Below are 27,514 nucleotides of genomic sequence, written 5' to 3' on the forward strand. Positions count from 1 at the left end.
TAGTCCACTTGATCTCTAAGCAAAGGGAAGGGACACTATTGTGTCAGTAGGAAACAGTGGGGAGATGAGGGAAGATTTTGTTTTCTTGTCTGTCAAAAATCTCCTCTCCACCCTGTCCAGTCAGAGAGTGTCACCTATGGGGAGTGGGGGGAAATTCTCGTTCCTTGAATTTTTTCCTCATTGGTTCAAGTCACAGAGTGCATGTCTACACAGCAAAAAAACCACAACAACAACAAAAAGTCCACCACTCGTGGCATTAAGCCTCAGAGCCCAGATCAGTTGTCTTGGGCTTGTGCTACAGGGCTAAAACTAGCACCATAGATATTCAGGCTTGGACTGGAGCCCAGTCTTTGAAACCCTGTGAAGGCAGATGGGTTTTGGAGCCCAGGCTGAGCCTGAGCCCAAACATCTACACGGCTGTTTTTACCCCTGTAACATGAGCCCAAGTTGGTTTACCTGGACTCTGAGATTCGCTGTGGTATAGACATACCTCAACAAGGCAAAGTGGGCTGGGGCAATAGGAGTTGGACAGCTCAAGACCACACCTAACCTCTCCATTGAATGCAGCCCAAGGCAGCAGCAACCAAAAGTTGTAGTTAATATCATGATGATGCTGAGATGCCCCACTCAGGATTATGGGTCCCGTTGTGCTTACACACACATTGACAAAGATGGTCCTTGCCCCAAAGAAATTATAAATATATGATGGAAGACAACAGCTGCGTAGGACAGAAAGGAAAGAGAAGATGAGGTAAGGGTGAAAGGATCATCATTTCAGGGAGTGGCAGTCCCTCCAGACTCACTCACTGCCTACTCACTTGATATGAACTGCTGCCTGTGAAATGATGGTGGGAGTTCCAGTCTAACCTCAAGAGTCCATGACACAATAGATCACTGGGGCTCCAAACTGAAATGCCAGGGCTATATGGGAGGTGCTGCAGGGCAGAAAGAACACCAGGTGAGGGGGACAGGTCTGTAACAGCAGGGGGATGGGCTCACATGAAAGAAAGGGGTACTGGGGGGGTATGATTGGCACAGCAGGGGAGGGGCTGCAGGGAAGGAATGAGGGCTGGCACAGCAGGGGGAAAGGCAATGGGGAGAAAGGCTGGCACAGCGGGGGGTAATGGGGGGCAGGACTGGCACAGCAGGGGACAATGGGGGGCAGGGCTGGTACAGCGGGGGGGGCAATGGGGAGAAAGGCTGGCACAGCGGGGTGAAATGGGGGGGGGCAATGGGAAGAAAGGCTGGCACAGCGGGGTGAAATGGGGGGCAGGGCTTGCACAGCGGGGGGCAATGGGGGCAGGGCTGGCACGGCGGGGTGAAATGGGGGCACAGCGGGGGGCATTGGGGGCAGGGCTGGCACGGCGACTGAGCTGCTCGGGCGGCGGGCGCCGTTCAAGCAGGCGGCCTCCTCCCCCCCTTTCACATTCAGATTTTTCACTTTCAGCCCAGAGGCGCGCAGGCAGCTCCGCGTGATGCCCCTCCCCCGCGCTCCTGAATCCCGCCAGGCTCCCCAGACAGCTGGGAACGGCTGCCGCTTGCGTCTACTTCTGCTCTCGCCCTAGCCAATAGCAGCTCACAGCGCACGTGAACATGCAGTACCAGCCAATCAGCGCTTTATAAGGCCACGTGGTGTTCCCCGTGCGGCCTGCGCGCGGAGCCTGGAGCCGGAGCTCGCCGTTTGTCGGCTGTCAGGTCCAATTCAAAGGGCCCAGCCCAGCCCAAGCCCCGAACGCCCAGTCGGAGACAGAGGCGCGGCGGGGAGGCCCCGCCCGCGCTTGTCTGTGCGTGACGTGCCTTCGTGTCATAGAGTGCGCGCGCGTGTATTGTGTACCATGTAGTCCCTGACTATAGTGATCCTTCCGCCGATCCCGTGTTCGTTCGCATCGCTCGTCCCTCTCCCCCATACACACCGGCCCTTGGCACGGGCGAGACCGAGCAAATCGCGCGTCTCGTCACCATAAGTCTTTAGCAGTGACTTAGTGGAAAGTAGCGGGGCGCAGGGTGACGTCCGGCATCTGTGAGCACGCGGTGCCGGTGAAGCTGGCGGAAGAATACAGCGTTACCGGATCTTATTTTGTGGGGGAGGGGAGGAGAGCGGTATATAAACGGGGCGCGCAAGGGCGCCGCCTTCTCATTGTCTGTCTGTCTAGAGCTCCGTCGTGTGTGTCGTGTGCGTGGCCCGCGGGGGGCGGCTGGGACCTGACCCGACCCGACCAGGAGCAGCGTCGCCGCCGCCATGGCTTGGTAAGGGCGGCAGGGCCAGCAGCGGCATCGGCCAGTGCAGCGGGCGCAGCAACAGCAGCGGCGTCCTCGGCCTCTCCCCGGCGTCTGCAGCCATGGCGTGAGTATAAGGCTGCGGGCAGGGCCCTGCTCCCCCTCTCCCCCCCCCCCGGGAACGCTCTCGCCGAGCCGGGAGTGGGATTAGTGAGCCGAAAAGGCCTCCACCGGGCCTTCCCTCTGTTGGCGAATGGAAGGGGGGTAGAGAATGGCGTGAGGGAATTGGTCTCTCCCGAAGAGGGGGGGGGGAGAGTCGGCGGGATGGTCCCCTCGAGACGTTCCGGAATTCCAACGTTCCGTGGCGCGTCTCCGTCCCCTGTTAAGGAGTGAGCGGGTTGCTGGTTAAGACCATATCGGGATGCGGGGTGTGCGTGGAGTCCTGTGACTTCCCTGGACGAAACCATTCTCTACGGACAGGACTGGAGCTGCTCGGAGGCGGGGGTGTCGGCACAGCTGTTCCCGGGCGCGGGGGGGGGGGGGGGGGATGGATTCTCCGTGCACAGGAATCCTCTGGGCCCCAGACGCTAATTGAGCCTGTGGAGCCCTGTGCGCGGAGTCTCTGGAGACGCGGGTCCCTAGGACTCTGCTCTCAGGGCGATGCCCAGGCTGAACTCGCAGCTGCAGGCTGCTTATTCAGCCTCTCACCAACTTTTCTCACTGTTTTGTAACCCCTGATTGGGTTTCTAGGCGAAGTCCCAAGTTATCCTTAAATGTCCTCGTTCTATCTTTACAGTGAGCCTTTTCCTTCTCTCCTCACTGGCTGTGAATCCAAGCTATTTAATGCCTCTCCGCTCCTGGGCTTTCTGGGCAGTCCCTAAATCTGTTAGTTGCTAGTTGCTCGAGTAGCCCCAGTGGAAACGTGGCAGGGTACAAAATGGCTGCCTATAGAGTGGGGAGGCTGTACACACAAGAAAGATCATGAAATGGCTGCAGCTGTTGGCATAGGCACAATTCCAGTTATGCAACATGAGTCACAGTGGAATGGTGGGCGGGGCTCTTGCAATAGATGTGACCATATTTGGTCATGAGGAAACTTGAATAGCCCTTTTGTTGAGCCCTTACAGTATGAGCACCATCTCAGTGGTTACTAGATTGCCCTGTGTTGTAGGGATAGAGTTCTGAGACAGGCTGGAAGGAGTCAAAATGCAAATAATGTGGTTCACAGGAAAACTCAGTACTTGGAAATTAAGGGGACAACCCCAATCTGCTTAGTGTTCTGTAACATGGTTTTTATAATGGAATTTGTTTTATTGAAAGTAACCTTTCTACACCCATAGAGCACATTAGTATTTAAGTTAAACACAAATGGCTGCTTCTGCTATAACAAATGATCTTTTATCTTTGCTCCAGGTTTTTCAAAGCACCTCACAGCAGCATTGCTGTAATTGACAAAGACACCTTCTACTCATCTACATTCTTTAACAAAAAAGCATTAAAACTTGACCAGGATGAGCCTCTTGAACGAGATGCTGTTGGGGGATTTACTGTCCCCCTTCAACCAGTCGTGTTTGGTGGCTGAGGAAAGCCTGGGACTTCTAGATGACTACCTGGAGGTGGCCAAGCCCCTCAGTTCGCGTGGGTTCTCCAGTGACAAGGCTAAGGCAGTCTCCTCTGATTGGCTGGCTGTGGATAGTTTGGGCAAAAACACAGAAAACAGCCAGGGTAAGGCATTGCTTCATTCACCCACATGAAATCTATCAGTTTGGGTCTGTGTAGACTAGAGTGTGTTCCCATCAAGTGTTCTATCAGGAAGCATCTGCATATTGCTTAACATTCTGCCATACTAGTTAGCCAGTGAGCTGTTTAAATAGATCAAACAGCAGTGTCTGTTTAGAATCAGGAGCATCTCCCTCCATGTTCCACATGTGATTCAGAATCCTGTACTTTGGGGAAGGGCTACACAAGACAGAATGTTGCTATCATTTACTTTCACTTAGCTCTTTGAAGTCTCTCCCCCAAACACTTCAATTCTATGTAGCGCTTGGAGTCAGAGAAATGAAATGTCATAAGTCACTATCAGGGTTACTTGTAATGTACAGTAGAGACCTGCAACCCAATGACAAGTATCAGGTGGGAAAATAACCAGACTCCCTTGGAGTCAGATTGGTACAGCATCCTGCTCCTGCCAGGTACCTCATGTTGCAGGTGCTAGTGGATGGCAGGAGTGGAGCCATGAAGCTGGTGCATGCAGGCACTGCTGTGTCAACTCCATTATGGGCAGGTGAAGGAGAACTGACCACCCTGGGCATGAGGCAGTGATGCTGCTAGGTTGGGTCAGAAAACAACTTGACCCTCTCAGGGTCAGGTGGGATTGGGTCCAGTCTGGGTCAGGCCTAAAAATTAGGCCTGAGAAGACCTCTGCTATACAGAATATATGGAAGTGATAGCAGAAGAATCTGCTGCGAGTACTAGATTTGTCAAATTGGCATGTGAAAAAGTTTAGCAACAGGAGGGAATATATGGAGAAAAAATAAGCAAAATACTTTGCTTCCAGAGGCTTGAGTTGTTTACATGTGTGTGACTGTTGTACTTTTGTGGTAATTACATTTCCCTATGTTGCAGAGGATGCCTTCTCTGGCATGGATTGGATGGTGGAGAAGATGGATCTGAAGGAATTTGACTTTGATGCCCTGTTAGGTATAGATGACCTGGAAGCCACCGTCTCTCCAGACGAGCTTATGGCCACGTTGGAAGACACGTGTGATCTCCTATTAGACCCTCCTACCCAAGAAATTCATGACAAAGAACCTCCACTGATAACTGACCCAATTATCCATCACCCGGAATCTCCAATTGGAGTAGATCAGGTGGCCTCACTCACCCCCCTTCTATCTCTTCCACTTTCCCCAGGGTCCCTGACTTCTACTCCAGATGATTCTTTTAGTTTAGATGTAGGCAGTGAAGTCGATGTTCTAGAAGGAGACAGAAAGCCAGAAGCCACCACCTTCCTGGTGGTGGTGTTCCCCAAGTTTGAGAAAGAGGAGGAAGCCCATTCTGATAATGATAGTGGAATATGCATGAGTCCAGAGTCTTACCTGGGGACACCACAGCACAGTCCAACCATCTCTGTAGGCTCTCCCAATGACAGCCAGTTTCCCACAGACCCCATTTGTGGTTCTGTGCAGCCCAAACCATACGATCGTCCTGCAGAGAAAGTAGTGTCAGCAAAGGTGAAGGGAGAAAAGAGAGTTGATAAGAAACTGAAGAAGATGGAGCAGAATAAAACAGCTGCCACACGTTACCGGCAGAAGAAGAGGGCAGAACAGGAGGCCCTGTCTGGGGAGTGCAGAGAGCTAGAGCAGAAGAACGAGGCACTGAAGGAGAAGGCAGATTCCCTGAGCAAGGAAATCCAGTATTTGAAAGATTTGATTGAAGAGGTCCGCAAGGCCAAGGGCAAAAGAGCTAAAGTCCCTGAGTAGGGTAGTCAGAGTAGAAGTTTTATATGCATGTACATAAGAGCTTGGTGCTAAAAGCTGTGTATTACTGCCTAATAAATTATTTTATAGTAAGTTGGCTTTTTTGTATGTGTGCATGGGTAAGGGTGCACTTGAAAGACATAACCAGATAGTGAGAAAAATTGGCCATCTTCAGAATCAAGAGTTTGGTAGTCTCTTGGATTTCACTAGTTAATAGAATGGTGATACTATGCAGTGTTCAAAGTATCAAGTATTTAAAATAAACATGCTGCCCCTGCATACTACCCTGCTCCTGGTATACATTTCAGGTAATGCAAGCAAACGGGGGTTTGGATGGAGGACAACTGTTCTAATTTGGAAGACCCAGAATGCTATAGCTTTCCAAATACATTTCACTGCTTGGCACTATTTCCAGTCTTTTGACCCTTAATCTGCTTGATTTATTTAACTTGTGACCTATGCCAGCCCTGAATTAGTTTGTGTTGGGTGGCTTGGCCTTAAAGTACACATACCACACAATAATACAGGAAACCTCCCATTCTGGCATCCTCTGTTCAGCGAACTAGGGCACAAATGCAGTGTAAATAAATTCTTCAATGATATTTTCACTAGCTATCTACTGATCCTTAAAGGACAAAGTGAATGCACTGTTTTTAAAAAAACAGTTTCTTGAAACTTTAGTATGCTTTTTGTTTTCATGGTATTTGCTTTTGCAGCAACAGTTAACTCACTAACTCAAATACACAAAATGTGTTCTGCCTAACTTAGTAGTCTCAGGTGTTTGGAGCTCTACTAGTCTGCAAATTTTGTAGCAAGTGATTTTTCCAAGTTGATACTGTCCATTTAAAACACCAGGCAATGTAAATTCATATGTTTGTTTTTGGAATTAAGAGGAGCTGTTACACTGACAGATTTTTAAAGCTATTCCTAGTTTCTGTAGACCCCAATTTAAGCTAAATTTGTCTGGAAGTTAACTGATTGATAAACATTCATCAGGCTGTTGATGTGACAGTTTGTGTGCTTTGGTTAATCTTCATGGTAGTCATACCTAAAACATACATGCTTTTATTCAGCAGCTCTGGCATATTTGTTACTGGCATTTGAGGAATCATTAATTGGTGGCAGTATCCTCAATTGCAGTTACCTGCTTTTCTACTGTGTACATCTGTAGATACAAACTACATATTTGGTGTTTTGTTTTAAACTGGCAAGTAAAACATGATAGAGGCACTGGGGAGTGTGGAGGTGAGTCCTGTCCCACTTGACTAAAGGGCTAAAATGGAAAAACAGTATATTGGTTTGAGTTTTACTTGATGTATACATTTTACTAAGTGGCACCAGGAGCCTTATCCATTTTTTGTACTGTGGCCATAGAAGCAGCTGTATTCACTTTAGAGAGTAATAAATAGGCTAGTGCTTTTCTGCCCTACTTCATGAGAGAATTGGACTTGTTTCTTATTTTAGTGAACAACATTTTTGTCATGGGCATTTACTACCTTTTACTAAAAGAACAGGTAATTTTGGCTTAATGATATACTGCAATGCTGCATTAATTTTTGAGCTTTGACGATCCCTTAACTTTTAGAGCTAATTTTAAACAACCTATTGCACTCTTCAAAGAGTGGTAGTGGTTAAGTACCCTGGCTAAATTACAGGTTGGTAATTGCCTGCCAGAAATTATGTTCATATGAAAAAGAAACTTGCTGGAACAGAATGGTTGCTGCATATAAACCCATATTTAAAATGATAGGTCTTTTATACAGCATGAAAGGTTTTATGACCATGTACTAATTAGACACTGCAACAAGACAGTCCATGCCCTGAAAAGCTTAAAATCTAACAGTAAATGTTGGGGAAACAAATGGCATAACTTGCCACTGTATATATTTTAGGTATTACATCTGCTCATGCAGTTTTCAAGTGTAATCTTTAGGTGGTAAGCTATGTGGGAGATTTACATCACATTAGAATGGGTAGAATGAATGATACATTTATTTGAGAAGATGGGTGGGAGCGCACCCACAACCAAATGTAAATGTACACTTTTCAGTGCACAGTTAGTACAACTCACATGTTTTCCTAATGTGGGTGAAATAAGGACTCATTTTTCTTATTAGCTTACAATTAACAAGCAATGAAGTGTAGAAGTGGCCCATTTCTTGAACACAGCTGTGCTGTAACCTAGGTTAAGGAAAAAGCATTAGTAAATGTGTGTAGAAGAGTTAGAAAGTTATGGGACTTTTACTTCTGGATCATCCCTTCCCACCTAGGGCCCATAATACATACAACCAGCCCTCTTTACTTCCCTAGAGAGTGTTATGGGCAGTGGCTCACGACCAGGCAGCTGCTGAGGTGTTATCTAGGGCTGGGACAATCATTTTGCATGAAGGGAAGAAGCTTGCTCCAGAGCAGATGTGTTTAAAAGAATACACAAGGATCTCAATGAACCACCCTGTCTTGTGGGTGGGTCAATGGGTACTCCCTGGCTGCTTTATCTAACCAGACTTTAACCTTTAGGAGTTAGCTAGAACACCTTTAAAAGGTTACCTAGGGATTTACTTTGGGGATTTTTTTATTGTCTTTCTAAGGACTTAGTTAGGTCCCAACCATAACATTCGTAAAAATCCAAGTAGCTAGCACATTGCTTGTTCTAGTTTGAGACTTCTAGTTGTCCGTGTTTTAGTAGAGGGGAGAGGTAGCCTCATTTTGAGAGCTCAGTCCTAGATCCTACTAGAAGGGTCTCCAGAAAGTTTGGCACACTTTCTGGGGCATGGTTTGTTGAGGTTTTTATTACAAAATATCCTGCTAGTCTACCCCTCCATTCAGCTAATTCCGGAGACCATCCTCCATAGAAGATTTTGGGGATATGTGGCTCTTCTACCCTAGAGTAGATTCTGCTATTATGTCTTGCTTAAGAACGTCGGACAGCCGTATGGTGTCTAATGCTGGCTCTAAAACGCCCCTAGGTAAGAAAGGGGAATCTTGCAAAAAAGTTTCATGATAAATCCAGGTCAGTTATGCCCTATCCAGGTTCTCTTTGGCAGTCCCTAGCCTGAATGACATGGCCCAGGATTCCTTCAGGCTTTCCACAAACATGCTCACAGCTGCTCCCTACAGGTTTGTTGAACTTTATGATTTTGAGCACATAGAGGATGGGAAAAGAGCAAACTCCAAAGGGGTGTGTTGGGGGGAAAATCTGGATTTAGCCATCTCTGACTTGTCAGGCAACAAGTTTATTTTCCTGAGCTGGCTTTCCAGTAAAGAGATCTAAGTAGAGTTGGTTGGAAAATGAAGAATGAATTAAATCAAAGTTTTGAATAGATGACCCTTAAATTTTTTTCACCTCATTCAAATGAAATATATCAAATGCTATTGAAACAGTTCATAGACTCTAAGGTCAGAAGGGACCAATATGATCATCTAGTCTGATCTCCTGCACAATGCAGGCCACAGAACCTTACCCACCTCCGTAATAAACCTCTAACCTATGAGTGAGTTATTAAAGCCCTCAAATCATGGCTTAAAGACTTTAAGGTACAGAGAATCCACCAGCAAGTGAGCCATGCCCCATGTGCCAGAGGAAGGCGCAAACCCCCCAGAACCTTTGCCAATCTGCCTTGTGGGGGGGGGAATTCCTTCCCAACCCCAGAGGTGGTGGTGATTTTTTTTTTTTTTGGTTACCCAACGTTTTTACAGGAAATATCCCAGTTTTTCTTAAATTAAATATTTGAATAATTATTTTGATTTAAAACGTTGCAATTTTTTGTGAAAAATGAAAAAGTGAACAAATATTGGGGGGTGATGGGGAAGGAGTTACTTGTGATTCTTTGTGACTGGCAATGGTGGCACAGGACCCTTCTCTTTCACTCTGAGCTAGTGAACCAGTTCTTTAAAAACTCAAATTCAAAATGGAATCCTTCAGGTCGTCTGCTAATGAGGGATCAAGTTATTCCTGATATCGTTGAAGCTAAGGATGCTTACAAACATATCTTCATCATTCACACCAGCCAGATGTTCTTGAAGTTTGCATAAGACAGTTGCCATTTTCTATTTAGTGCTTTTTTTATGTGAGCTGGAAGGCTGTTGGTTGTCCAGGTTTTTTTGCATAATTTCTTATTTGGATGATTGGCATATTTAGGCATGTATTGGACTGGGCCAACTAAATGGTACAGGAGATGATAAAATAAGCACCTTGATTCTATCCATCCCCACTGGCTCCAGGCAGACTATATCGTATCTCAGATGGAGGCTGTTTGGGTCAGGTTGCAGTCACTGGATGCTCACTAAGTACAGGAAACATTTCTTCCAAAGGAAAGGAAGTTGAAGTGCAGGCATTTGAGGTAGGCTTCTTAGCAGTTTGAAAGCTAATCAAGGAAAAGCATGTCCTTGTAAAGTGTGACTGCACTTCAGTAGTCCTGTACTACCAGAGTGCTAAAAGACATTCTTTCATTCCCTTGGGTTTGAGATGATCTTTGTTTTAACAGGGGCCTATTATTCAGTGTCACCTTAACTGCACAGCAGACTGGCTGGGCTGATCCAAGATTTTTTAGATGGTGTGGTTCCTAAAGATAGGGGTCCTTGAGTAGAACCCAAAGCAATGGGGAATCTCCCTGTAACGGCTCTTTGACCAACAAGTGTTCTATTTTTTGGCAGCAGGTACCCAGACTAGCAAGACTAGTCAGGTTCCATGTTTGCTTTTTCCTGGAATGTCCTTCTTGGTGTGTGGTTTTCCTCTTGGTGGTCATATGGAAGATTCTGAAGAAAACTGCTTGTCATAGGGACTCCCTTAATCCTAGTTGCCTGATACTGGCAAGCTTGGTATGTGGACATGCTGATGCTTTTCCAAGGGGTTAGAAGTCCTTTGTTCTTATGCCAAGATCTTTGCCAGCAGGGCCCAGTAATTTTCTCAGGCCCTGACACCCAAATTTCTCAGCCTGGTTTGCAATAAGACACTAAGAGTTGTGCATTTCTGTTAGTGTCCCAGATACTGCTGCACTCATAGTAAAAATGACTTACCTCTCTTGCTTTCTATCGTGTGGGTGGTTATGTTCCAGACGATGCAGGTAAAAGAGTTCCTCCTCCCCCCACGCCTCCCCCAGCTAGGTGGACCAGAATGACACCCATCTTTGATTTCAAAGTAGAAGATTTTCATCAAAGGCCTAGTTTCTGACCCACTCAGTTTTCTTGTTACTGTGTTAAGGAATCTGTTAGGGGCACCAAGAGATCCTCTTGTCTGGTGTCACAATAATTGAAGTCCATCCTTCAGTTAGCTCCCCACTGTCTTTGAGGCGTCTAATACTTGTTCTCAGGTTATACAGACCTCACTGCTTCATAGCTTTGAAGGTAGTTCTGAGTAATGATAACCTTGGGGGAGAGAATGGAATGGAAGAGCTCCCTGCACTTGCCTGTAGTCTTCCCTGTTTGATATTTCCTAGGGCCTTGCAACAAGGATGCCCTTTGCATGTGTCCCTGTTTTTGCTGAAAGTCCTATCCTCCTCTCATCTGATCTGTACATCTAAGTATCTGTCCTGCCTAACCCAGGAAGGGAAACACATGGCACACCTTGGACATCAGAAGGGCCCTCAAGGGTAATTATATACACCAGTAGCCTTCAGGTGAAATGGATCCCCCTTTTCCATCTCTTCCAGGGTTTGAGGAAAGGCTTCATCATGTTCAGAGACATCCTGGTCAAATGGATCAGGTCTAACCAGAAGGCTTACAAGGCCATAAAACTTCCCTGCCAGCCATACTTAAAGCTCATTAATCTCCTAGGCCAGAGATGGGAGGTGACCATAGCGGAGGCCTGTACAGCTGTACACCCTATGGAAAAACACCCAAGAAAGGGAGATAACATAAAACTTGGCTGAAGAAGAGGAGGGAGCTTGGTGTTCCCTGTACTCTTTCACGGACACTACTGAATAGGGTCACAGCCTTTGCTTTGAGTAGGGTTTCCATGTGAAAAGCTCTGTAGTCAGAAGAATAGGTGAGAAGGGGTCAGGTTCCATTTCTCCCCACTCCCTCACCCAGAGGCTCCCTCTTCTTATTCAGCCAAGTTTCATATTATCTCCCTTCCTTGAGTGTTTTTCCATAGGGTGTACAGCTGTACAGAACTCAGCCTCTGCAATGTCAACCTAGCCACAGAAAAGTAAATCATATTCCCACCGTATCTTCTAATTCAGTGGTTCTCAAACTTTTTAAATGGTGCCCCCCCACCCTGCCCATGGACTTTTGTTGAACAATCGCACCCTCCTTCCCCTGAATCGCAGCCCCTTTGCCCCCCCTTCTGAAGAGGGGGCCCTTTCAGAAAAAAATGGGGGGGTGCTTCCCATACTGTTGGCCCTATTTTTTTCCTGAAAGGGGTGGGTTCGGGGCAAGGGGGGGGGGGTCATGATTGTTAGGGGGGTGCTTCCTGCACTGTAGGCCCTAACAATCATGCCCCTCTTTCCTCGAACCTCTCCCTTTCAGGAAGAAAAACAGGGCCTACAGCACAGGAAGCGGGGAGCATGGCAGCAGCAATGCGGTGAGCAGCAGCAGTGGGGAGCAGCGAGCACCAGATCGGTGCAGGAAGTGGGGGGAAGCAGCTGCAGCAGCAGCGCGGGGATCGTGCGTGGCAGGGGACCGCTGCTGCTGCGGGAGGTGGGCAGCGGCAGCTGCTTCCATCTCCAGGGAGCGTGGAGCTGGACCAGCTCTGTCCCCTGCTCTGCGCCCTCCCATGATCCATCTTGCACCACCTCAGGGGGGCCTGCCCCCTACTTTGAGAACCACTTTTCTAATTTGCTTTCCATGACTCAGTGGAGACCACTGAGATCCCCATCCTGCTAGGCCTTGATGATTCTTCTCTGGTAGGTAGAACAGTCTAATAGATTCCCTTCAGATAAAAAGGACTCAAACTGGAGAAGCAGAAGAAGGAGCCCCCAAAGAGCAGGAAAATCCTGGATGTAGACTGGTCAGCAATGTCTCAGAGCAATGGAGGATCCAGAGTCTGCACAATCCCAACTGAGCTACAGAAAACACATAAGCTGGTAAGTGAGGCTATAAAATGATTTTGTCTTCCTTAGAGTTAACCCACATAAGAGGGAGTCAAAAGCTGTCATGGCATGTGAATAAACTTCTTCCTATGTTCCTGTAGCAGCTCTTGTACAGCAGAGCCAGATATGTTTTATGCACAAGCATGTGTGTAACGTAAGAACCTATATAGAATAGAAATATTCCAATATCCTACCACTGAAATGCAATCATCCAGGAATAGGAAGACCAGAACTGCAGACTGCGACAGGGAACAGCATGACACTTCTACGGGTCTTTTAAAGTAAGTTCTGTATTCCCCCCCCCCCTCTTCTCTCAGGGAAACATTTTTTAAACCTCTTTTAAAGTAAATCTCTCTGACTGCACCTGTAATCCTTTTGTCATCAAACAGGTCATCATCAAGCTCATGGGGTCATATTTCAATTACACATGTAATTTTCAAGAAATAATTCTTAGTGATTTAGTCATTTTTTAAAACAGTATCAGCAGATTAGAAATTTTATTCTTCCATTGTAACATTCATAGATTCCAAGGCTAGACGAGACAGTTTTTTCTCCTGCTGGAATTCTGTGCCACTGTGATGCAGAATTTGCACAGAATTAATGTTCCCTGCTGAAATTTTATTTTTTCACACAGTTTGTGATTTCCACCAAAATGCTTCCTTTTTCCAGTTTTACGTGTTTCAAATGTGTTAGTTACATATACAAGTAGCATCTTTGCACGCACATGAGCACTCCGCTGTGTGAGCAGTGTAGCTTGACATAAAAATCTTATGTTGTACTATTAAATTAGGTTGGTTATGACCCTAGTGACACCACCCTCCCTTTTATATTCCCTGCCAGCCTAAATCCACCCCCACCCGCTCCCAGCTATCACTGTGCCCCACCAGCACTCCCACTCGTGCATACCACCTCTGAAGATGAAGGGGTGTTGGCTGGTGAACCATTTTATATGACCCAACCCACAGAAACACACCCTGCACGCGCACACTTTACTCTGGGTCTTCCTTCCCTATGCTAACCATCCCACTATCCTACAACTAAACTACTGCTAACTCACCCACCCCCTTCATGCTACAGTGGCATGACCCAAAAACCTTACAATACACACAGAAACTTGAACTTGGACAAGACATGATAGACTGACACAAAACAGTCCTTAAGGACATTAGTGCCCTTTTAGGTCAGGTCGTTATAATACTTTTGTATAATGACTTTGTTTAAATGAAATATTTAATTTCACTGAAACAGAAGATAACTGTCAACAAAGATACATCAAGTTCTTATTAACATGCCTAGTATGGAATCTATTTGTCAAAAAACATTTCCTGAATCTTTTTTATCATCAGTATTGCTGCAGACCTACTTGCTGACAGGTATTTTGCAATAAATTACCAAAGTAATTGAAACTGGTGTGATTATATTGTTGTTTTGATAAAATGTGCAGAATTTTAAGATATTGTGTGCAGAATTCCCCCAGCAGCATGTTATGATCATCCAGTCTGACCTCCTGTATAGCACAGGCCATAGAACTTCCCAAAAATAATTCCTAGAGCTGATCTTTTAGAATATTCAATCTTGATTTACAAATTGTCAGTGATGGAGAATCCATCATGACCCTTGGTAAATTGTTCCAATTGTTAATAACGCTCACTGTTAAAAATGTAGGCCTTATTTTCAGTCTGAATTTGTCTAGCTTTAACTTCCAGCCATTGGATTGTGTTATAGCTCTCTCTGCTAGAGAAACTTTCCTTTAACCCCTTTCCTTGCACTGTTTTTATGCACGGCTAATACCACTCTATGCTGAGCCAAAGAAGAAAAGAGTTTTTAAAAGAACAGCAAAGTGTAGTCTCAGACTTCTTTAGAGAGAGACTGGACAACTGATAGCTTCACATGCTCATTTGTTTTATAGTTTGTCAGTATTTGTTATATTTGTCTCATTACCATATCTCAGACCATACTTGTTTAAATTGACTCTTTACTGTTTACATAGGGCAGTTCCTATAGAATCATAGAAGATTAGGCTGGGGAGGGACCTCAGGAGGTCAGCTAGACCAAACCCCCTATTCAAAGCAGGACTAACTTCAACCAAATCATCCCAGCCAAGACTTTGTCAAGCTGGGTCTTAAAAACCTCTAAGGATGGAGATTCCACCACCTCCCTAGGTAAGCCGTTCCAGTGCTTCACCACCTTCCTGGTGAAAATGTTTTTCCTAATATCCAACCTAGACCACCCCCACTGCAATTTGAGACCATTGCTCCTGGTTCTGTCATTTGCCACCACTGAAAAGAGTCTAGTTCCATCCTTTCTGGAACCCCCCTCCCACCCTTTTCAGATAATTGAAGGCTGCTATCAAATCCCCCTTCACTATTCTTCTGCAGACTAAATAAGCCCAGTTCCCTCAGCCTCTCAAGTCATGTGCCCCAGTCCCCTAATCATTTTCATTGCCCTCTGCTGGACTCTCCCCTATGCCCAGCAATAGGGAGAAGTAGGGAAATGGAGTGAGTTCAGACTTTACCTATTGCACTGTGTGAACACCACTCCCTGTGTATGTTTGGCAGGATCAGAGATTTTCCAGTGGCAGTGCAATTATGATAATTTTGAATTCCGGATTGATGAGTCTCTTGGCTGAGAGGATTTCTCTGAGTGAGTTTCAGTGAGGGGGTGGGGGGAACAACATAGCTGGCTCAAAGAAGGTACAGTGTGGGCAGGTGCAATCCTCATGCACTTCAAGCTAGAGGGGAGGCATCCCTGCATATTCCACTCCTGTTCCATTAGGTAAGTATAAGTCAAGTATTCATATGCATAGCTCATGACAATACAGACATGAGTCTCCTGTAAAGCTGTGCTGACCATTTGTCCTCTTTCTGCTACTGTTGTGTGCCAACAACTTCCTCTTCAATCTGTTTTTAGATCCAGGGGTTTGTACTTGTTTTAAATACAAATAGAAAAGCAAACCATCACCAAAGGAGCCACCCTCTTTTGCTGTCGTGAGAAAACAGCTGTGCTCCTGCACCTTGTATGTTAAGTCCAAATCCCCAGCTGCAGCTTTGCAGAGTGAAAGGGTGATGAATAGAATCTTGGCAAGAAGCCCAGAAATAGCAGCAAGGGCATGCTGTCCTTCTCCCTCTTAGTGCCACTGAACTGGGCTAACCAGCAGGATATTCTGGTCATACTATTTCAGGCAAAAGCCCAAGCCCCTTCCCCCACTCTCATCCCAGCACAATCTTCTGTCTACTCTCCAGAAAGCAGTCAAGCTGCTTCTTGGGCAAACATATCCTTTGCCTCGCTCATGTTTTCTGATACCTTATGCTACATCTAGTCACTTTTATGTGATTTGGTTCTGCCTAACTTCCTGGTTCACCTTACCTTCTCCATTTTGAGACAGTCCACTTTTCCCCTAACCACTATGTAAGAGTTCTCCAACTGATTACCAATTGCTTCCCTAGGTCTGAAAACTTTTATTAGGGCAACATTTATTTTCCAGTGAAAATAAACCCAATCACTTAATCCTGCAGACTTGGTAGCTATCTGCATTGTTCTCCACTGTACGCTATTCAGCATTACCATCTTCCTGTATGCACCAACTTGTTTTATTAGCAATTCAAGGTGCCTGGATTCTGGCTGCTTTGGAGACTTCCTTTCTCCTTCTGCAGTAGAGAACAACTTAGAGGCTCTCCCTACATTCGATTTCTAGTGTGGAGAGTGTTTTTGGATCTAGTATATGCTTCCTCTTTTGGACCAACAAAGCTTGAATAACTGAGTGCATGCTTTGAGGTCCAGCTGCTCACTCTGGCCTTTTGTGACCGTGTGTGTGAGGGTGTGAGATTTTTGTAGATTAGGGAATTCTATTTTAAATTGATTAGTCAAAATGTGTTACAGGTTGCTTTTAAATTCACCCATGCCAAGCCTTTAGGAAATCATAAAACAGCTAGCTTTACAGATGAGTTCCAGGGAGAGTTTTAAATGGTCACACACACACTCCCAAAGCAGTGGTCAATCACTTCACATTTCACCTTCTCCTGCATGTTCCTCACACATCACACCATTATTTTTTAAAAAGGATAAGTGGACTTCTTGCTGGTGAAAAATGTGAAGTTAACCTATGGGGATATGGTAGTTCTCTAGTTATCACCAGAGCCAGTGCAGCACAGGTCTCTGCAATGTAAACTGCCTCCATATGCTGCCTGCTACACTGGTGTGACTCAATTCTGACCAGGAAGTATTGAGAGAGTGACCTGGGGGAGGGGGGGTTGCTGCTCCTTGAAAAGGCTTCTGCTGAGCAGTTTAGAGTCTTAATGCATAAATTTAACCCAGCAGTGTTTGAGTAATTCAGTATACACTGTCTTAGGTCTGTCAACACTAACTCTACCAGTTTGCTTCCCATTGGTGTTATACAGGGAGTGTAAACCACACCCTGGTTTTATGGACCTGATTCACAACAGGCTACCCTGTAACTCCTCTGCCAGCAGTAGACATTGCCATACTAAAGCTCATTATGTACATTTATATTAAAGCTGCTGCTATCTCTTTCTCCTCCATGTGGGTGGGGAAGTTGTATGGGAGATGGCAACTCCCCAGGTTTCGCTATCTCTATTTTCTGCTGCAGCATATTCGGCCAATGCTGCAGAGCTGGGCTCAAAGCCAGGAGTCCAGCCACAATGAGTTCATCCAACTTACAGTACTCACCCTACAGCAGTAGGAAGGATTCTAGTGTGGTAGCTCACAGCTGAACCAGAGAACATGCTCTGACAGGATCAGCTGTTCCAGGCTGCAGAGCTTTAGGTTATAGATTAGGAACCTTTCCCTTCTGCTTCTGTCAGTGGAAGCCAAGTGAAAATAGGAGCTATTTAAAAGTGAAAGCATCCATACCACTCCTTGCACCCTAATATCCTTCCTCCCACTTTCTTGTGAAGCACAGCTTTGCCTGTAGGTGATGGCTGAGTGAAGCAACAGGCTGTTCCAACCCTGCTTTCTCAATGCCCCACAACTGTCTTTCACTATCATTTGCACATTTAATGTATTTTATATAAAGAAGTCTCTTCTGGCTCCACACTTCACTCCCCAAAATGCTGTTCCTTCAGCTTATAGATGGTGAGAAGTGGCCTGCTGGGACAGAGAAGAGGGCTAACTGGCCTGCTGTGCCTAAGTGTCATGTGGGGCTGGGCTATGCTCTTCCATTTGATAGAACCAAGCCTGAAGAGGCCTTCACACTTGTTTTGGGACTGAGATCAGCTAATACAGGTAGAAACAGCATAGTTAGTTGGAATATGTAAATACATGTTTAAACAGTTCTTAGCATGTCTCATAGTTACTGGGCTAGCTCCACCTCTGTTCTCTTCCTGGTGTCAGGCCTCATGACTTCACCTCTCCTGGGGAGCATTTCCACAATTTTCACCCAAGACTTGGTCTAGGAGTGGATCACCTCTGCTTACCCAGCAGGTCCAACTGGGTTTAGCACCTATGGTTCTTTCCTTCTGGAGTCTGACCAGCAGCATACACAGTCACCAAACAAGCTTCTTAAAACAATACCTCAATTTTAACAGTAGGAACAAATAATTTAGAGAGGATTTTAAAACAGCTAACAGTCTCCCTGCACATTACTTTCCATCCCCTGATGGCAGCCTAGAAAAACCTAACTTCTTCAGCCTCCCAAGTGGGTACCTGTGTCAGGCCGGTGCCCTCATGTGACCACCCCTTTTTAAACTGCCAGACTTGTTCTTTGGCATTCTCAAAGTTGGGCCCCTCTAGACAAAACTAGTTTTGCAAGTTGGCTGGAAAGGGAATAAAAAGCCCTCAAAGACAACCATTTGGATATCGTCTCTTAACAACCCTTAAGTCTTTGCTTGCTGAGGAGTAAAGGTCTGTCCAGGCCTAATTTTTAAGCCCCCACAACCCAACCCTTCTTTCCAAACAAATCAGGTTGTCCAGTCCTATGGAGGGGCGGCTTATTTTAAGCCATTCTTTCACTTCCTGCTTGTTTTTCCTTCCAGCTCCTATTAAATATTCATACAGTTAAACACCCCAATAACCATGTCAACATGCAAAATTCACGAGTTACAGAGCAGCTCCACTACTGTCACAATATGTATGACAAGTTTATTTTAAACAAGATGGAAAATTAAAAATGACTCTCTCTAAACTTACTCTGGCTAACTTCTTGAAACAAATTAAAACAGTTAAACAGGGAGAAGCCAGTCATCTCTGTATACATTTCATTCTGTTTCTGCACCGAGAACACTCACAAAATAAGGGAATTGGCCCTTGAACTACTCTAGTCTGTCAAGAGAGGAAGTGAGTGACTGAGAAATCCCCTTCCACATTCTCTTGCACAACAAGTTCCAAGAAACATGTACAATAAGGAACATGAATTCTCAGAATCAACCGTATTTTAATCACTACAGCTGCCTGATTTAATAATAGCCTGACTTCCCAAACCTTGCATTTCTGGGAAACCCTCCCCCACACCCTACATGACAAGCATGCGGGCAAGTGGGTGATAGAACACAGCAGTGAGGAAAGAGGAGCAACAGGAAAAAATGTGGGGATTGCAATGAGAATGAGAGGAAGAGGGTACTGGGCTCCTCTTATGAACAAACATCAGACATTTCAACTCAGCCAGGCTACTTTACAAGGAGGCAATTATTCACTCAATTGACATTTGGGCTGCCCCCCGCCCCCTTCTTTTTTTTTTGGTTGCACTCATCCTTTTTTACTATTTTGTTTTCAAGAGAACAAGGGTCCTGTTTTCTGAGAGTTCAGGGCAGAAGCAGATGGCAGTAAAGTTATCACTTCCCCTCCAGAAACACATTAGGATAGGCTTGGCACAGTGGATGAATGTCTCTGAAACATCAACTTCCCCACCTGCTGGCCAAGCTGTATGTTGCAACATTGAAATAATTATTTTTTTGGTAAGAAAAAATTGCCTTCCTTGACCTGGCATCACAATACCAGCCAAAGGTTCTGAACAATAACATGATGCCTTCACCTTCACAAGCTGGTGTTTGCGAGGCAGGGAAGAATGGGTATTCTCAGGGGAAGTGGCAGATATCTAGACCTAGCAGTTTTGTGACAGATGAGCTGTTAGCTGGGTTGATACTAGGGCCAGCTGTACTATACAGAGACACCATCCCTATGTGGCTGGTATCCTGATTTAATAGTCTTGAGTGTAAACTACAAGCTGTATGGTGAACTAATTGCCTGAAAAAGGAGATTTGTGGGAAGGAAGGCTGGGGGAAGTCCAATACAGAGGGTTATTTCACTTCTGCTCAGAGCACTCTGAAGTAGAAAGGAGCAGAGTAGAGTAGAAAATATCCACATATTAACATGGAGCACAGAGGCCTTTCACACAGCCCTAAGTCAGCCTAAAATGAATTGTGCTTGAATGACCTGTTTAACTTCTGCCAACCCCAACCTACTGTAATAATCATTCCACCACAGAGGTAAACACGGGTAGTCTCTACCACAGTGATTATTGATCAAGTACCGTAAGTGTACATGGCATTTTACAAGTAGAAAAAAGTCAAGGTCCTTGCGTGATGGAGATCATAACCTGAACAGAGGTTTGAATACTATTCTCATCTCCTTCTTCCTAAAACATCCTTCCTCTTCTTCTTCTTCTTTTTTTTTTATAATTTGTTCCAGCTGCTCCACAATTCAGCTCTAAACCATCACCTGTGCTTCCCTTAATGACACCTGCCCTTTAAACTGGCTTTGCCAGACCAGATGGATAGCAGGATCCTGCCTAAGAGAAGCAGAGTTTGCATCTGGCTTGAATGAAGAGTCTGCTCTACTGCAAGAGAGCATGAGTGAGGTGCTAGCTGGAAGTGGGCACTAGAGGAAACTTGATGCACCCTAACAACATGATCTCCCTGGCTGCTTTTGAATCTACAGCATCACATCCCATGCTAGCGACTAACAAATTGTGTACCGGTATGTGAAGTCAGCAAATGTTTAGATGTCACGACTGCTGCAAGACAAGAGGCAGCATCACACTCCCCTGGTCTCCCACCCCAAACACAAGGTCAGGGTCAGTCCTGTTCAGTTTTGGAAAGCCAGGACCTGCAAGAGTTCTTATCACACTGATCCAGCTGGCCCAAAGTATTCTCTCTCAAACTTCTGGAAGTCTTCCTCCGTGAAGACTGTGCCTTCAGATTTCTTCTTTGGCTTCTCTGGGGGACGGTCTCTAGATTTTCTGCCCCTATTCTGGGCAAGAACCTGCAAATAGGAAGGAAAGATTATTACAGCCCTTGCTAATCCAGTTCCAGACACAGTATAAACTGTTGTGCCAGTAATCCTCATCTCAACCTGCAGTAACCTCCCGCTATTCCAATCCTGGCAATGCAGAGAATTATAAAACAGATGTTTACTAGGGCTAACAAAAGCTTGTTTGGGGTAGCAGCAGACTCCACTTGGGTTTTTGGGACTAATGTCAAAGAACCTCAGCTCTTTTGCTGCAGAGAGCTTTGAAGCCAAACTAACTGCTAGGGCTGAAGCTCATCACACATTTTGTTAAAAAGAAGAACGGGTTATTTACAGCATTTCTTTTGTCCGCTTAGTTCTCTGGTTTTTGATTTTCTGGAAACCCCCAGGCATGACTCCATTTATTTGAAGACAAACCACAGGACAAATTCCTTGGTGGGTGGGAAGTACTACCCAAGCTGCTATGATCTGTTTCTCAGTTACTGGCCAGATGCCTGCAGCAGAACAGGTTTCCCTGATGAACAGTCATTGTAGGCTCTAGGACAACTCAACAGTGATGGGGGGAAAGCATAGTCTAGTGGGCTACACACAGGACAGAGGAAGATGGAGCCAGGTTGAGAACACAGAACTAACACCTTTGCCTTAGTTTCTCCCTCTGCAACTTGAGGCTGATACGTCTCTCCCTTAGAGGAGTTGTGACTAGTATGTAGGACACTACATATGCTGAATTAAATAAATACCATCAACTTAATACACTTCTGTACTTTTTTTGAACTCTCATTGGAACAACAGCTATAAAAGAAACAGAGCAAAACATTTCCTCTTCCCCCCAGTTTACTTTTTACATCTGACAGATTAGTCAGTTGCATCAGCTTTCCCAGTTGTATGGGTCTTTACAAATTAACAGGGGAGAGAAACATTAAGTGATGGGGGAAACAAGGCAAAAGGGGCACCAGATGTAGCACTTGGAATTAGCTTTTTAAAAATTGTCAACTTGACATATACCCATTGATTCTATTAAAGAGAGATATGGAGGACTGCAGACATAATGAAATACAGGTTTGAATAACTAGAGAAGGACTGGGAAACAAATGAGTCACAAAGAACTTTTACTGAAGAGAGTAAGGGGTACATATTTAAGAAAAAGGAAAACATGGACAAACGAATGAGTGTTCAGAGAATGAATCAAACATGAGAGGCAGCAGCTCCCAGGGCTGCTGAAGGAGGCTGGAGGGTTCATGGCTGTTCCTGCTCTGAGCTGCTGCATCATGCAATCCATGGCTGTTGGTCCCCCTGGAGTATCAGCCCTGCGGCACCCCCCAGCAGGGACTGGGGCTTCTGCCTGGCACTGGCAGCCCCATAGCCCTTCCCTTGTTCCTGTGCAGGGGGTGCCTGTGAGGCGTCCAGGGCTACCAGGTGATTAGCTCCAGGCACTCAGTAGGCTGCTGAGGTGGAGGATGTTGACAGAGGCTGGCTGTGGCACCTGCCTGGCCCCTTCGCTCTCTTGCTAGCCCTGGTCCTTGTTGAGGTGAGCGGCCGTCAGACCCTACAGTGCCTCTCACTCGGATGGATGCGTGGCAGCCCAGGAAGACCAGGCTACGGGCTTGGCACCCCTTGCCTGATTTCCCATTACATCAGCCTGAGGGAACAATGGCTCACCTGCCTGGTGGGTGAGAGCACTATCAAACTGTATACATTGATGTAATTATTAAAATTAATGATTTTGCTCAAGAAATGTTAATGGTGAGCCACACTGCTGATTGCAGCTGCACAGGTGGGCCTCAGGGAAAAAGTATGGGAACCCCTGTTCTATGGAACAAAAACAAGACACAGAATCTTGCCTGTTGCGTGATGGTTTTGTCTGCCGTGAAGCAGCTCTTTGTCATGTACTGCAAGTTCTTCTTCAAGTGATCCACAGCCTGGTGCTTCCGATACTCCTCTGGGACAGGGCAGAAAGCAACAAAATCTCTCTGTAAGTGTGTATTGTATAAATAAATGAAGAACACAAGGAGCCAGGTGGGGGCATCACAACCTGGCTGGGACATGACATTATTGCTGGGGGGTGTGTCTGTCTGCATTAAAACTTCATCTTAGGAGTCATGGGGACATGATGTCCAGGAGCAGAAACACAAGGCAACAATAATATACCTGTGATCAAGCCCTGCACAGTGCAGCATGGCACAAGAGGTTCCTATGGAGCCCCTGTCCTGATTCCCAGGCAGGCAGTGGGAAGAGCTAGAACTGGTGGAAGCAGGGTGTGTGTGTGGGGGTGTGTGTGACCTCCTGCCCAGGATGCAACAACAGGCCACTCCTCCAACAAAGCTAGCAGCCTCCTCAAGAGGATAGGGGATGATAGAGGCTCTCCCAGTGACCCAGTCCCTGCCTGTTGCAAGTCCCACACTGCCCCGCCCCCACACCAGCAGGGCAGCAGCAACACATGGGTGGGGGAGGGTGTCTCACCGATCGCCGACTTGGTGACTTTGCCCTTGACCGTGTTCTTCTCCCTGCCGGGCCCCCGAGCCGCCTTCCTCCTCTTCAGGGGCTTCCACGGCCGCTCCTGAGGGCTGCTGAGCCCAGGCTGGTGCCCTGGGGGGAGGGGGGATAAATTAATGGGACTGACCGCGCGGGTGAAGGATCTGAGCCCCCCCAGGCCCGCTCACCCGCCACCGCCTCCTCCAACAGCTCCAGGCCCCGCTCACCCGCCGCCTCTTCCTCCAACAGCTCCAGGCCCTTCCTTAGCAAGGTAGCCGACATTCCCGTCTCTACCCACGTGGAGCCGGCTACTTCCGCTTCCGGCCTGCGGCGCCGCTGCCACTTCAGCCGCCTTCACTCAGCCCGCTGCCACACTTCCGCCTTCTGCCCCGGCCGTCGCACTTCCGGCCTATAGGCACAGAAAAGTCAACCGGCCTCCGTCCGCGCTTCGCCCCGCCCTCGCACATGCGCAGAGGCAGCTCTGGCTGCCTCTGGTCCCGGCTGGTGATGACGCTCTCACCCGCTGGTTCTGTGGGGAGGCGGAGAGCGCGGGGCCGCGCTGTGGCCCCGCCCCCCCCCACGTGCTGCAGTGCTGAGGTGTGGGCGGAGCAGGCACCTCCCCCACCCCCCAGGTGACATGCTGGCTGGGTTCTTCCATGCGTGCCTAGCCCCCCTCCCTCCCCGGGGGCTGCCAGTTTTGTGTGCGGGCGCAGGCAGCCGCCGCCTGCTGCATGCAGTGATGGCAGGTAGTTGCTTGCTTGCTGGTGGCCCCTGCCTCCTAGCCCTGCCTGCCCCAGGACGGTGCGTAGGCCCCTCCCTGCGTGCATCGGCTGCAGCCCGTGAGCGCTCTCGTGTCCCGCTGGCCTGGTGCTCCGAGTCCTGCTGCTGGAGAGCGCTGTGCGTGTGGCTGCAACGGGGGGGTCTCGCTCCGCAGCACAGGCTGGGCCCATAAAAGATGCTGCCTCCCCCTAGCTTGTCTGGCTAGTCTCCCATGCAAGCACATACTGGGATTGCGCAAACTCTTCAGGCCAGGGGCTGGTTCTGATTTCTTTTGTCTAGAGCCACACAGTGGGGCTTGGCGGGAGGGTACGGGTTGGTCTGTGGGTGCTGCCACTGGGGAAATAATATTGATCATGAAAGTAATAGCCTGGTATCACAATTCTACAGACGAAGCCCCACAGCAACTGGGTCAAATCCCAGTCTGACTCCTGGGGCACAGAATTTAACCTTGCCAAAAGTTACATTTATGATTCATTATTATTTTACTTATTTCTATAACACCCGCTGACAGAGACTTGATGTTAGTGTCTTCTAAATTTAATCAGCATTTGCATGGCTGGTCACAAGATAATTTGATTTCAGCCAGTGCTGATAGCAACAAGATGATATGAGAGAGAAGAAGGGGAGAGGTTTATGCTTCCTCGACAACTATGCTTTCCAGGCCACATGGAAAGAAAGATACACAAGGAGTTTGTTTTTATTGTTTTTCCTGGCACTGATACCTACTGGTGGCTGGTAACAGTAACATCTCTTCATTCAAAGGCGTTATTCATTTCCCACAATTTTGTCTGCAGATGTCACCCTCTTTCCATCTTTCCCCTTTATTGCAAGAACTCACCAATTCCTGACTCTGGGCATTTCCCATCCTTCTTTCTGCCTATGAGACAACTCAATGGTGCAGATATTTTTTCCTGGGTAGTCTCTGTTCAGTCCTCACTCATACTCAAAGGATGGGAAATGTCATCTGTGTGTTAGTCATTTTACATCCCACCTTTCTATCAGATTTCCCTTTTATAGCTCATCAGCACTACTCCTGGGTTGCCTTAGAGGAATAGATCATTTAGTGAGCAGTGCAAAGCACTTCCTTTGCTTCTCTCAACCACCAGGGCTGCATTGTTCCCACTGTTTTGCACTTGTTTAATGAGCATTCAGGAGTCAGGCTGGCTGAAGAGAAGACACGGCACTTTCATTAGCTGCATGAGCACTCTGCTTCATCTGAACCTGCTCAGGCTTCTGGAATGTTCTAGTACATAATGGACATGCTGAGAGGCTTACTATTAGCACAGTCAGGCCCATGTGAGATTTATCTTTACGATCCCCCAGGGTTAGCTTTGTTAATTCCAACAACAATGAAATAACCTATCAGCATGATCAATAGATGTTATAGCATTTTCTAAAAGTCATGTCATAGTTATTAGTTTGTTATTTTTTATTTCAGTTCTGTGAGTAGTATCTGGAAGCTTTTCTCCAGGCATGTCTGTTAATGTTCCTCTTGACTATGTTTTGGCTTCTGTTCATAGATCCCTGTACTCGTCAACCTCAGCAACACTGGTGTCTATAATGATTCTCCGATGGTTCCTGTCATGCTTCTGCAATCACTGACAGATTTCCTCATGACCTTTTCTGTTCCTCAGAGAATCAAGTTTATGCCTATTTTCCCAGTGCCAAACAATATCATTTTTTCAGCAGTTCCCTTAAAAGTGTATTGATTGGTCATCTGTAAATTTTGAATTAATTTTGCTAGTTTATCATCCCCTTAAACCACTGTAGATTTACTATACGTCCATAGGATACATCTGCACTGCAATAAGAGGCCTGCAGCGCAGCTGCAGCTGGCCCAGGTGAGCTAACTTGGGCTTGCAGGGCTCTGACTGCTGGGTTAAAAATTGCATTATAGGCATTCAGGCTCTGGAGCCCAGGGTCTGAAGGCCCGTTACGTGTGTGGGTCTCTGAAACTAAGTATTGTGGGGTTTTTATTTATTGCAAAGTAGACATATCCATAATTCATAGATTTTTAGGACCAGAAGGGACCATTAGATCATCTAGTCTGACTACAGGCCATGGAATTTCACCCAGTTACCCCCCTGTACTGAGCCCAAACACTTGTGTTTCACTAACACATATATTCCAGAAAGCCATCCAGTTTTGATCTGAAGACATCAAGAGATGGAGAATCCACCACTGACCTTAGGAGTATGTTCCTATGATTAATCACTCTCCTTCCTGATAAAAATGTGCCTTAGTTCACTGTGGAGTGTATATTTCAACAGTTATTTTGTTTTATCCAAATCAGCATTTAAGCCACCTTTTCTCAGTTTAGATACTACCCAGATAGCTTCTTGTTGGACCAGTTGTTTACTTTTTAAAGTTTGGTGTTAGGGGTCTTTATCTTTGTTATCTGCAAAAATTGCTCAGTATTTAATTATGTTCTTTACATTCCCCAATTCATATTAAAATTTCATCCAGTATAATTCACCACCTTGTCAACCCTTCAAAAATCTGTGCAATTGCTCTCTGAAATGCTTCTGGGGCAGAATGAAAATGGAATGATACTCATTTAAATGTAGAACTTCCAAATAAATCACTAGCTTATAGATTGACTCATTTAACTTTACTGCAAAAAATGCATGTCTTGCATCTCATACTGAGACTTATCTTTTTTTCTGGGAGGCTTGCTGTCCATCAGCAGCTTTCATGCGGGGCATGGCTCAGCGTTCATGTCGTGCTCCCCGTCAGTACCCAACCTGGGTCAGGGAAATTTATGGTCCAACCAGTGGACCAAATTTGGTGACGAATCCTGGTCACATGCCACCTGAGGCATGTTGTGCACACACTAAGAAGCAGCAGCTTTCATCCACTAATGTTCACATTTTATGGCTTTATTTAAATCATATAACTCAATGCATATCCATACTTTATTTGGCTTTTTAACTGCAATGTTAGAATTGACCCACCTTATAGGTGTATCTAACTTTTCAATAACTCCTAGCTTTTCCATGTTACCAGGTTAATTTTCTGATTTATTTCTTAGGGCAAATGGAGGGTTTTCCTGGTGGATGGATTGCTGAAGTTTCAGATTTGTCTGTAATCTGGTAATGTAGCACTCTCCATCCAACTAATCTACATCTTGGATGGTATTTGAGAATTCTTCTATTATACTGCCTGTGCCCTCTATGTGATACTGTGCCATTTGCAGCAAACATCTTTTTAACCAACTTTCATGGCGACACAAGTTTTTAATCTTATAGCAGGGTGTCAATGTCTCTCACTCCTGCAACTCATCACAGGTCTCATGATATTTTGGTGTTTTTCTTAAAGCCCCAGCTCTTGGAGTTAGAT

The 27,514-nt window shown here is 46.2% G+C and overlaps 2 protein-coding genes and 1 long non-coding RNA gene across 3 annotated transcripts; 2 read left to right on the forward strand and 1 right to left on the reverse strand.

Annotated features, from left to right (window-relative positions):
* The first annotated feature begins 2,134 nt into the window (after positions 1-2,134).
* On the forward strand, positions 2,135-5,789 carry ATF4 (activating transcription factor 4). Its single transcript, XM_067559528.1, has 3 exons — positions 2,135-2,344; positions 3,631-3,942; positions 4,843-5,789. The coding sequence occupies exons 2-3, from the start codon at positions 3,729-3,731 to the stop codon at positions 5,697-5,699; spliced, it is 1,071 nt and encodes a 356-aa protein (XP_067415629.1). The 5' UTR covers positions 2,135-2,344; positions 3,631-3,728; the 3' UTR covers positions 5,700-5,789.
* Positions 5,790-12,258: 6,469 nt separating this feature from the next.
* On the forward strand, positions 12,259-21,674 carry LOC137160741 (uncharacterized). Its single transcript, XR_010921972.1, has 4 exons — positions 12,259-12,718; positions 12,826-13,005; positions 14,715-14,886; positions 20,366-21,674. It is a non-coding gene; the product is annotated as an uncharacterized lncRNA (long non-coding RNA).
* Positions 16,824-23,889, reverse strand: RPS19BP1 (ribosomal protein S19 binding protein 1). The gene is made up of 4 exons (XM_067559529.1): positions 23,623-23,889; positions 23,384-23,509; positions 22,765-22,862; positions 16,824-20,938 (listed from the first exon to the last, which is right to left on the reverse strand). The coding sequence occupies exons 1-4, from the start codon at positions 23,675-23,677 to the stop codon at positions 20,798-20,800; spliced, it is 420 nt and encodes a 139-aa protein (XP_067415630.1). The 5' UTR covers positions 23,678-23,889; the 3' UTR covers positions 16,824-20,797.
* Positions 23,890-27,514: the final 3,625 nt, after the last annotated feature.

This window comes from Emydura macquarii, unplaced genomic scaffold (assembly GCF_026122565.2).
Source record: "Emydura macquarii macquarii isolate MOO-44397 ecotype Brisbane River unplaced genomic scaffold, CSIRO-AGI_Emac_v2 contig_2205, whole genome shotgun sequence".
NCBI lineage: Eukaryota > Metazoa > Chordata > Testudines > Chelidae > Emydura > Emydura macquarii.

Excerpts from the sequence above, each read along its gene's own strand:
- ATF4 (XM_067559528.1), top strand. The coding sequence starts at position 3,729 with ATGAGCCTCTTGAACGAGATGCTGTTGGGGGATTTACTGTCCCCCTTC. Across the intron at positions 3,943-4,842 it reads AAACACAGAAAACAGCCAGG|AGGATGCCTTCTCTGGCATG; the intron begins GTAAGGCATTGC and ends CCTATGTTGCAG.
- RPS19BP1 (XM_067559529.1), bottom strand. The coding sequence starts at position 23,677 with ATGTCGGCTACCTTGCTAAGGAAGGGCCTGGAGCTGTTGGAGGAAGAG. Across the intron at positions 23,510-23,622 it reads GTTGGAGGAAGAGGCGGCGG|GGCACCAGCCTGGGCTCAGC; the intron begins GTGAGCGGGGCC and ends CCCTCCCCCCAG. Across the intron at positions 22,863-23,383 it reads AGTCACCAAGTCGGCGATCG|AGGAGTATCGGAAGCACCAG; the intron begins GTGAGACACCCT and ends GCCCTGTCCCAG.